Below are 11,495 nucleotides of genomic sequence, written 5' to 3' on the forward strand. Positions count from 1 at the left end.
CGTCCTTTGCTGTTGTTTTGGGATTGATTTGCACATTTCGCACCAAAGTACGTTCATCTCTAGGAGGCAGAACGCATCTCTTTCCTGAGCGGTATGACGGCTGCATGGTGTTTATACTCGCATACTATTGTTTGTACAGATGAACGTGGAACCTTCAGGCGTTTGGAAATTGCTCCCAAGGATGAACCAGACTTGTGGAGGTCTACAATTCTTTTTACTGAGGTTTTGGCTGATTTATTTTGATTTTCCCATGATGTCAAGCAAGAGGCACTTAGTTAGAAGGTAGGCCTTGAAATACATCCACAGGTACACCTCCAATTGACTCAAATTATGTCAATTAGTCTATCAGAAGCTTCTAAAGCCATGATATCATTTTCTGGAATTTTCCAAGCTGTTTAAAGGCACTGTCAACTTAGTGTATGTAAACTTCTGACCCACAGGAATTATGATACAGTGAATCATAAGTGAAATAATCTGTCTGTAAACAATTGTTGGAAAAATTACTTGTGTCACGCACAAAGTAGATGTGCTAACCGACTTGCCAAAACTATAGTTTGTTAACAAGAAATTTGTTGAGTGGTTGAAAAACGAGTTTTAATGACTCCAACATAAGTGTTGGTAAACTTCTGACTTCAACTGTAAACATATACTGGTTAGGGGAGGGAGAGAGTGGAGTGACTGCAAAGAAGAGTGGTGCATGTCTAAATGTCTGCTTAGTGTGCTTAATCTTTATGCTGTAATGCATGGCAGCGGGAAGATGTTTTGGGGTGGGGGTGCTGTCGATTGTTTGGGGTGGGGGGAATTATTGTAAATTAGTATTTTTCTCTGCTCATAATGGCCTAGTGCAGTAATTTGGTGAGAATTTTTTTTTTTATGTTAAATTGTGATCTACCAGGGGGTGCTTCAGCACCCTCAGCACCCCTACATCCTGCAGCTATGCCATAATTCAGTGTGTGGGTGGTGATTGAATTGAACAATTCAGATAGCGAGAAATGTTCTTTATATGCTGTATACACCTCTGTGGTAAAAGCTAAGACACTACAATTTTATAACTATAGAATGTGTACATGGGAAGGCACAATATTTTACCCAAATTACTCTCTCTCTCTCTTAAATGCTACGATTGGAGATGAACAGAGTCCACGCCTTCTGGTGCAGTCACTGAAAGTAGGGGGATAACTTCAGTGTTCTAATACACTGCGCGGGCAACGAGCAGATAAAATGGGAGTGCGTGAGCAGGTGAAGAGCATTTTATTATACCTCTGCGTCTGTAGTCATGTTTGTACTGAAGAGTGGGAACTCACGCTGCTTCATACCAACGATGTCCACGCACGGGTTGAGGAGACAAGCAAGGACTCCGGCAAATGCACCAAGCCTCCGTGTTTTGCCGGGGTGGCACGGAGATTTACGAAAATAAAGGAGATCCGGAACCGAGAGAAAAATGTGATGCTGCTGGACGCAGGCGATCAATTTCAAGGAACCGTTTGGTTTAATGTATATAAGGGAGCAGAGGCTGCACATTTTATGAACAAACTTGGCTACGATGCAATGGTAAGCCGTTTAGTCCTAGTTGGGTAAGAATTAATATAAATATGGGCTAGTGTTGGGGTATTCAATTACTATTTGAGAAAGTCCGGTCACACACATTTCCTAGGTGGCAAAGGTCCTGATAGATATTGTGATGTATCGGTGTAGTAACATATGATACCTGAGTGACAGAATCAATGGGGGCCCCCTGGCAGTCGAGGCCTCTGGGCACATAATCTGGCAATGATAACTACAAGATTTAGATAGCTGGTTAGCCTAACTAGCTAACATGGGCTGGTAGTTGATCCACTGGACATTGCTGATAGTTTATGAAAAGCTCTCTAAGGTCTATCAGTGAATGAGATAGCAAAACTTCCCATATACTACCACATTTTGTCATTTTACCTTGTGCATTCTACGATACAACTCTCAATAGCAGTAGCCTAAGTTGAAAGCCCCCCCCATCAACAAGAAAAGATACAGGTACAACGGGGACATCTGTGAAGTACAAGGGACAGGTAACCTGGAGTAAGGTGTCAATGAGGTAGTGGGTAAAACTAGTCCTGACAAAGGACTACAATTCCCAGTGTGACACACACTGGCCCGGGAATAATTCCAGGCATCTTCATATTATGTTTAGGAAGCCAACCCCAGGATATGTCCAATCACAGAGATGTTTTTAATTCCATCAGTTGTTAGTAGACATGTAGCCTCTACTCCTATACTCCACTAACCAGGGGAGGTGACAGCTTGGGGCAGAGGCTAGTAGACATTAGATGAAGACAAATATTACTTTTGATTCGATTCGATTAGATATACTAATCTATAAATATGTTTATTTGTTTTCTAAAATGAACTTGGCAGCACACCTGTTAACACTTTGTTAACAGGTGAAATATTGGGGATGACTTTTACCTTTGTTTTGATTACACAGGAGGTTGGTGGCACCTTAATTGGGGTGGATGAGCTTGTGGTAATGGCTGGAGCGGAATAGATGGAATGGTATCAAACACATCAAACACATGGTTTTCATGTGTTTGATGCCATTCCATTTACTCCGTTTCAGACAATATTATGAGCCTTCCTCCCGTAAGCAGCCTCCTGTGGTTTTGAACTATCTTTATAGGCTCTGGGGAATCATGAGTTTGACAATAAAGTGGAGGGACTTATCAAGCCGTTTCTCCAGGAGGTGAAGTGCACAGTCCTCAGTGCTAACATCAAAGCAGACGACACACTAGCACCTCGCATCAGTGGCCTTTATTTCCCTTATAAGGTATTTGATGTGGACTCTAAGAAAGTGGGCGTGGTGGGATACACATCAAAGGAGACGCCTGCTCTGTCACAAACAGGTACAATTGATTGAAGTTCTAGCTCCTCTTCATCCGTCTTCCTCTCTTAAAATCTCTTTCTCTTTTCCTCAATCCCTCTATTGAGCTTCACTTAATACATTGTTGTTCATACTCAGGCTTTGTCTCCTCACAATTATCCATATTGATCACTTTGTCCAGGTTGCTTCATATTTGCTTCCTATTTTTGTCTTGGAGCAAATCTGATTTTGAGATGCCTTTCCATACGTAGCTACATTTGAGGATGACCCTGGTGTAAAACAATTTTTTGTTCCAGGACCTAACTTAGTGTTTGAGGATGAGATTGATGCCCTCCAGCTCCAGGTTGACAAACTAATCACTTTGGGGGTCAACAAGATTATCGCCCTTGGTCACTCTGGCTTCGTTACAGACAAAGAAATAGCCAGAAGGGTAAAGGGTGTGGATGTGGTCATCGGAGGACATAGTAACACCTTTCTGTACACAGGTATGCATAATGTTTGCTATAGGCTACTTTTCTTATTTACAATCATAGTAGCTAGCCACTGTAATTCTTCAGAACACCATCTGGTAAACTGTCATCGTTTTTGTAAGGAGCCTACAGTTGATTTATTCCAGAACTGAACATGTGTCCCTGGCTGTCTTCACAGTTTTCAAATCAAACTTTACTTGTCACATACGCCGAATACAACAACTGTAGACTTTAACGTGAAATGCTTACTTATACAAGCCCTTAACCAACAGTGCAGTTCAAGAAGAGAAGTGATCCAAGAGTGAAATCAAGTAACAACAGACTGGAAATGTAAATGAACGTGAAAGTCCAAAACAACGTAGCATGTTTTATGTCCAATCAAAAGAACATACATTTTTCTTCCAGTCCTGTCAAGGAAGTAGGTCCACTAATAGCTCAGCCAACACACTAACCATGCTGTTTCTGCTACACATGCAGTAGATGTTTGTACTTTATGCCTCAGCAGCTCTTGGCCCATGACTGTGACCATCTCATCCTTAGTGCAATTTCAAAAAGCTGAAACGATGAGTATCTGCCACCTGCCTTACCTGTTCTCCGGTGATGCCAATCATAGCCTTACTCTTTGTTAACTTGCGCTGTGCTGATAACTGCTTTTTCCACAGCAGCAGCCATGATTAATGTTGGAATGTTTTGTTAGGGCCATTAAACTGTCTGGTTCCCACACCTGCACGTTCAATAAACTGTAGGGGAGACTGGGTTAAGTTGAGCCAGAGAGGACTAAGTGACTAAGGGAGGGACTAAGAGAGTGATTAAGTGATTGCTATAAGGTTTCCCTTTGAACGGAGGCCTATACAGTTCACTTATGTGGTGGGAAAGCACAGAAATTAGCAATGCAAGAAGACTGCATTGAATCTTTATTCACCCCACAGTCATTTACGCGTTGTATAAATAGCAACGCTGTTTTCGTACGCATGACTACAATGCAACTGATGACTGATATTAACAATGTTAATCAATTCAATGGTTTACATTCACCGTTTCTAGGAAAACAGCCTTCCTCTGAGGTCCCGGCAGGTCCCTACCCGGTCATAGTAAGGTCAGAGGGTGGGCGTGACGTCCCTGTGGTGCAGGCCTTTGCCTTTGGGAAATATCTGGGTTACCTCAAGGTAACGTTTGACGAAGCTGGCAACGTGCTCCAGTCCACAGGCAACCCCATCCTTCTGGACAGCTCTGTACCAGAGGGTGAGTACAGTACTGCTGAGTAAAATGAGGGGAAGTTGACAGTATTTGCATCCCAAATGGCACCCTATTTCCTATATAGTGCACTACTTTTGACCAGGACCCATAGCTAACCTTTCTTCAGAACACTTGCATCTGGTAAACCTGTCATATGTTTTTGTAAGGAATTATGGAGCCTAGAGTGGATTTATTCCAGAACTGAACATGAAAACAACAACATCAGACTGGAAATGTAATTGAAAGCGCCAGAGGTTTCCCTCTAACCTCCGCACCATAGAAACTCCATAACAACGTAGCCTGTTTCATGTCCAATCAAAGCACATCAATTCTACCTCTAGTCCTGTCAAGGACGTAGTTCTGGTCAAAAGTAGTGCACTATATAGGGAATAGGATGCCATTTGGGACGTAAACAGTGAAATGGACTTCCGATTGCATCAGCAGTGAGTGCATGGTGAAATACAGTAGTTATATACTTGTAGTGCATGGTGATATACAGTAGTTGTATACTTGCAGTGCATGGTGATATACAGTAGTTGTATACTTGCAGTGCATGGTGATATACAGTAGTTGTATACTTGCAGTGCATGGTGAAATACAGTAGTTGTATACTTGTAGTGCATGGTGAAATACAGTAGTTGTATACTTGTAGTGCATGGTGAAATACAGTAGTTGTATACTTGTAGTGCATGGTGATATACAGTATTAGTATACTTGTAGTACATGGTGATATACAGTAGTTGTATACTTGCAGTGCATGGTGAAATACAGTAGTTGTATACTTGTAGTGCATGGTGATATACAGTATTAGTATACTTGTAGTGCATGGTGATATACAGTATTAGTATACTTGTAGTGCATGGTGATATACAGTAGTTGTATACTTGTAGTGCATGGTGATATACAGTATTAGTATACTTGTAGTGCATGGTGATATACAGTAGTTGTATACTTGTAGTGCATGGTGATATACAGTAGTTGTATACTTGCAGTGCATGGTGATATACAGTAGTTGTATACTTGCAGTGCACGGTGATATACAGTAGTTGTATACTTGCAGTGCATGGTGAAATACAGTAGTTGTATACTTGTAGTGCATGGTGAAATACAGTAGTTGTATACTTGTAGTGCATGGTGAAATACAGTAGTTGTATACTTGTAGTGCATGGTGATATACAGTATTAGTATACTTGTAGTACATGGTGATATACAGTAGTTGTATACTTGCAGTGCATGGTGAAATACAGTAGTTGTATACTTGTAGTGCATGGTGATATACAGTAGTTGTATACTTGTAGTGCATGGTGATATACAGTATTAGTATACTTGTAGTGCATGGTGATATACAGTAGTTGTATACTTGTAGTGCATGGTGATATACAGTATTAGTATACTTGTAGTGCATGGTGATATACAGTAGTTGTATACTTGTAGTGCATGGTGATATACAGTATTAGTATACTTGTAGTGCATGGTGATATACAGTAGTTGTATACTTGTAGTGCATGGTGATATTTTATTTATACTGTAATATATCAGTAGTATGTCTCTCTGTCCACTGTCACTGTATCTTAATACAATGATAAGCATGAGTTCACCATGAAAACGTCAACTGTTATTATCACTATCAGGATCATTATAATCTACACACGCATTAGAATTCTTATATTGTATGGAGTATATAGTAAGTGTATATGATTCCGTCTTGTCAGACCCCAGTATTCTGGCTGAAGTCAACGAGTGGAAAAAGGCCCTGGCAAATTACTCCTCCCAGTATGTGGGGGAGACCCTGGTGTATCTCAATGGAACGTTTGAAGAGTGCAGGTTCCGAGAGTGCAACCTGGGAAACCTAATCTGTGACGCTATGGTAAGTTAGTAGTATTCAGAAAAGCTAACCAAAGGAGGTACCTTTGGGCCAGTCTGTAACCTACTGAAATCCTCTCTGTTTTTTCGCTGTAGGTACACCACAACATTAAATATGCAGATGAGCTTCAGTGGAACCATGTTAGCTCCTGCATCCTCCAAGGGGGATCGATACGGTCATCCATAGATGAGCGGAGTCGAAACGGTGTGTGTGCCTTTATGGGTCGGTTTCCTGGACACAGATTAAGCATAATCTTAGACTAAAAAAAAAAACATTTTAAATTTCTCCAGGACTAGTCTTAATCTGTGTCCAGGAAACCGGCCCTGTGTGTTTGAGAGAATAAACTCCAGCAAATGCTGAGGAAACTGAGTGAAATGTATTTTGTTAGGTTCCATCACGATGGAGGACCTCATTGCTGTGTTGCCGTTTGGAGGCACCTATGATCTGGTTCAGCTGAAGGGATCTACTCTGAGGAAGACTTTTGAGCACTCCGTCAGGAGATATGGAGGGAACACAGGGGAATTCCTTCAAGTATCAGGTATCAGACACTGTTTTATTTGAATTGGTACAGAGGGTCACAATATGACATCATGCAGGGGCAGTTATGCTGAGTGTACAAAACATTAGGAACATCTTCCTAATATTGAGTTGCACCCCCCTTTGCCCTCAGAACAGCCTCATTCGTCTGGGAATAGACTACAAATGGTCGAAAGCATTCCACAGGGATGCTGGCCAATGTTGACTCCAACAACTGATGCTACTGAGCCAGATGTCTATGTGTCAGGGCAGAAGCTCCAGGTGGTATCTGATTTTAAGTACCTTGGCATCATACTTAATTCCAACCTCTCTTTTAAAAAGCAGGTGAAAAAGGTAATTCAAATAACCAAATTCAATCTAGCTAATTTTTGATTTATACAATTTTTTTTACTACAGAGGTAGCAAAACTGTACTTCAAATCTATGATACTCCCCCACTTAACATACTGCTTGACTAGTTGGCCCCGAGCTTGCTGTACAACATTAAAACCCATTCAGTCTGTCTACAAACAGGCTCTCAAAGTGCTTGATAGGAAGCCCAATAGCCATCATCACTATTACATTCTCAGAAAGCATGAGCTCCTGAGTTGGAAAAATCTTGTGCAATATACTGATGCATGTCTTGTATTTAAGATCCTAAATGACCTGGCTCCCCCTCCACTCCACTGGACCTGGCTCCAAACATATGGCAGCAGGTCCACAAGGTCTGCCATGAGAGGTGACTGTATAGTTCCCTTAAGGAAAATCACCTTTAGTTAATCTGTTTTCTCTGTGAGAGCTTCCCATGTCTGGAATACACTGCCATCAGACACACGTAACTGCACCACCTATCACACTTTCACAAAAAACATGAAGACATGGCTAAAGGTCAATCAGATTTGTGAACATTATCCCTAGTTGTGTATTGCTGCGTTCCATGTTGTCTGTAGCTTATGAGGTGTGGAAACACTTTGTTGCTTTTATGGATTTTGTCTTGTTGCTTTTTGTGCTATTTTGCTCTGTCTACATCTTGCTTGTCCTATGTTGCTCTGCGTGTGCTCATTGATTGTCTGTATTATTGTAATTGTAATTGTTTTTAATAACCTGCCCAGGGACTGCGGTTGAAAATTTGCCGGCTGGCTAAAACCGTCACTTTTACTGAAACGTTGATTAATGTGCACTGTCCCTGTAAAAATAAACTCAACTCAATGCTTCCCACAGTTGTGTCAAGTTGGCTGGATGTCCTTTGGGTGGTGGACCAATCTTTTTTATCTTAATTATTTTTTTAAAACATACAATCTACCCGCAGTGAAACAGCTCAACATTTACGTTACATTCAGTCATCTAGCATACACTCCCATCCAGAGCAATCCACAGGAGCAACCAGGGTCAAGTGCCCCGCCCATAGGCAAATCGACAGATCCCCCACTTTGTCGAATCGGAGACCTGAACCATCCAAGATCCCCCCCACAGTTCCCTGTGAGAGCTACCCCTCAACGATCCAAGACTCCCCCACAGATAATTCTTGATACACACAGGAAACTGTTAAACATAAAAAAAAAAACAGCAGCATTGCAGTTCTTGACACAAACCGGTGTGCCTGGCACTTACTACCATACCCTATTCAAAGGCACTTAAGTCTGTCTTGATCATTTACCCTCTGAATGGCACATATACACAATCCATGTCTCAAGCCCTAAAAATCCTTCTTTAACTTGTCTCCTCCCCTTCATCTACACTGATTGAAGTGGAACACTCAATGTGTCTCTAATAGTTGTCTATCCCCAAGAGCCTGTGCACCTTTATTGAATTTAGTTTTTGCTACATATTGGTTACATATAAGTTAGGTCCAGCAACAGATTGAGGAACCTACATGAGGAAGAGGAATGAGGACAGGTGTTTGGTCTCCCGCTGTGTTTTGGACTGATTTTATTTCACTCTTGTACAATCTCAATAGGATTTCATGTAGAGTATGATATGTCGAGGCCCCCTGGGGAGCGCGCTAGGAGTATTAGTGTGCTCTGTACGGACTGCCGGGTGCCAGTCTATGAGCCTCTGGACGACAGAAGGCTATACAAGGTGGTCCTGCCCTCATACATGGTGGAAGGAGGAGACGGATTCTCCATGATTAAAGAGGAGAACCTGAAACATGACAGCGGTGAGCTCACAGAACTGAACAGATTACAACACAATGGTTATGTCCTAAATGGTACCCTATTCCCTGTATAGTGCACTACTTTTGACCAGGGTCCCGGTCAAAGGTAGTGAACTACATAGGGCACAGGAAGAAAAGAGTACCATTTGTGACACAGACAATCTATCGCTATGGGTGAGCTCCTCTCTGCAGACTCACAACTTCCTTATGAACAGGAAACCTTTGGTAATTTTCTGTTGTACAACCATTACAGACCAAGCAATGTTGGTGAACTGTTGCATGAGGGTTGAAAATTAAAATGTTCTTGACGTCAAACAATCTGTGTCTTTTTCTCTTTCAGGTGACATGGACATATCGGTGGTGGCCAGCTACATTGCTGAGAGGAAGAAGGTGCACCCGGCTATAGAGGGACGTATCAAGATTTCCAACTCAGCTTCAGGGGGGCCTGGTCACATGGCTCTGTTAATCATGCTGGTGCTAGTGATGGCTCTGTTTGGGAGACTATGAGAGATCCCTGGCTGCAATCATGATGCAAAGCTCACCATTGGATATGTTCTTCTCACCAACAGCATTCAAGGGAAGAGCTCAACTCTAGTTAGTCTATTGAGTACAAATTGAACAGGGATATGGTGAATGGATATTTCACCAATGCTCTCAGATTTTTCTTTCTAAATACTGCAGTTTGATATGAAATTCGCTATTGAAACTTCAGGGAAAATACTGTAAATGTATTATCCTATGGCAAAAACTAGAAATGATGCACTGGTAAGTCTCATGTACAGTCGCTGCTGTCAAGCTCTTGGTCTGCGATCCAGTTTGAGCATAAACATACATTTGCTTATGTACTCTTAACAGATGGAAACAGATGACCGGTGCTTGTTTAAGTGTGTGCCCCTGGCAGAGCCTGCTTAACCAGCATTAGGACTGAAGCGTTTCAGGTTTTGGGTCATTTCCGATTGAGCCGACATATGCAGTCTCCGCTAACGGGGGACATTGCCTTTAAATGTCAATCACGCTGTAGCACCGAATGTCCATGATACGGATAGAATAGACTTTATGAGATAGGGTGTCCAAACACAGAGCTCCAGAATAGTTATGTCAATATTTTGAAGCTCTTTTAGACATGAAATATAATCTCTCAAAGTGGGATAAACAAGTAGTGATCAACCTTTTGTAAACATTTAGAGAACTCTATTTACAGGACATACCCACTCAAAGTAACGAGGTAGCAGGAAACTGATACACTTGGTATTCTTGATTCACACAGGAAACTGTTGAGTGAAAAACCCAGCAGCGTGGCAGTTCTTGACACAAACTGGTGCGCCCAGCACCCTATTACCATACCCCGTTCAAAGGCACTGAAATATTTTGTCTTTATCATTCAGATTGAAGTGGATTTAACAAGTGACATCAATAAGGGATCCTAGCTTTCACCTGATCATGGAAAGAACAGGTGTTCTTAATGTTTTGTACACCAAAGAGGGAATGTTTTTCTCTGAGTTGTAATTTCTAAATAGCCTATGATAAATTGTGACCTAACATTTTAGATTTGGTGTTGTGATATTGCAACAAGGTTGGTAATAGTACAATATACTGATGATATGTACCTAAAGCCTGAAGGTTATACAGGTAAATAAACAAATTGTTCTCCTTACTGTTTTTTGAACATCTAGCAGCTATTTCTGCATATAAAAACGGGTCACCAACTGTAACAATTCAACAGTAAAAATACCAATAAATTGTCATGACCAGAAGAAGAAAAAAGAGCTCATCTTAAACTTGTTAAAAACAAAGAAAAACACATGAACTATGAAATGCCGCCCAGGCGTAATTCCATTGAATGTAGTATTTCTCAAAGGAAAGAATTACATAACTTCCCTCACAGTTACTCTTTAACTTGTGAGTGGTGTAACCTTGAGCTTTGCTGCTCTCACTATTCATCAGATCTCTGTCAGGGCCACGGGTGTAGAGTAGTATTCTGAGGACAAGGACCATTCTGTCTCTGGATTGCTCACAGAAACACAAGCTTTATTATTCACAGGGGCCAGCTATTAGTCTCCACTGATGGCTCTGACCCAGCTGGCTCTGACCAGTGGGAATGTACATGGTGTTGCCAATTACCACATCCACGGAACACTGCATGGAAAGTATCTCCTTTTCACAGTGGACTAAAACATTATCAGGGCAGAAATGAGACTCCAAGGAGGGAAGGGAGATGGAAATCACATTAGGTCATATGCAGGACACAACCTCATTTTAGAAAACAGAAGCTGACAAACAAATTGAATATGAGAAACAAAACAGGTCTTAGTGCTCAGCTTATTGCTCCAACCTGCTTCTCAGCTGTAAAATTACACAAATGAACCTACAGTTACCATACAAAATACAGAGACTGTTTAAA

At 41.5% G+C, this 11,495-nt stretch overlaps 1 protein-coding gene across 2 annotated transcripts; it reads left to right on the forward strand.

Moving 5' to 3' along the window:
• The first annotated feature begins 995 nt into the window (after positions 1 to 995).
• LOC110529479 (5'-nucleotidase) lies at positions 996 to 11,367 on the forward strand. 2 transcript variants are annotated; one of them, XM_021611663.2, is made up of 9 exons: positions 1,003 to 1,551; positions 2,654 to 2,876; positions 3,151 to 3,339; positions 4,369 to 4,566; positions 6,273 to 6,427; positions 6,520 to 6,628; positions 6,813 to 6,962; positions 8,897 to 9,097; positions 9,435 to 11,367. In XM_021611663.2, the coding sequence occupies exons 1-9, from the start codon at positions 1,222 to 1,224 to the stop codon at positions 9,599 to 9,601; spliced, it is 1,722 nt and encodes a 573-aa protein (XP_021467338.2). In that variant the 5' UTR covers positions 1,003 to 1,221; the 3' UTR covers positions 9,602 to 11,367. The 2 variants fall into 2 exon arrangements, with proteins under 2 accessions (XP_036840774.1, XP_021467338.2); XM_036984879.1 differs by lacking the exons at positions 8,897 to 9,097; positions 9,435 to 11,367 and adding an exon at positions 7,095 to 8,150 and having other exon boundaries at positions 996 to 1,551.
• Positions 11,368 to 11,495: the final 128 nt, after the last annotated feature.

This window comes from Oncorhynchus mykiss, chromosome 8 (assembly GCF_013265735.2).
Source record: "Oncorhynchus mykiss isolate Arlee chromosome 8, USDA_OmykA_1.1, whole genome shotgun sequence".
NCBI classification, from domain to species: domain Eukaryota; kingdom Metazoa; phylum Chordata; class Actinopteri; order Salmoniformes; family Salmonidae; genus Oncorhynchus; species Oncorhynchus mykiss.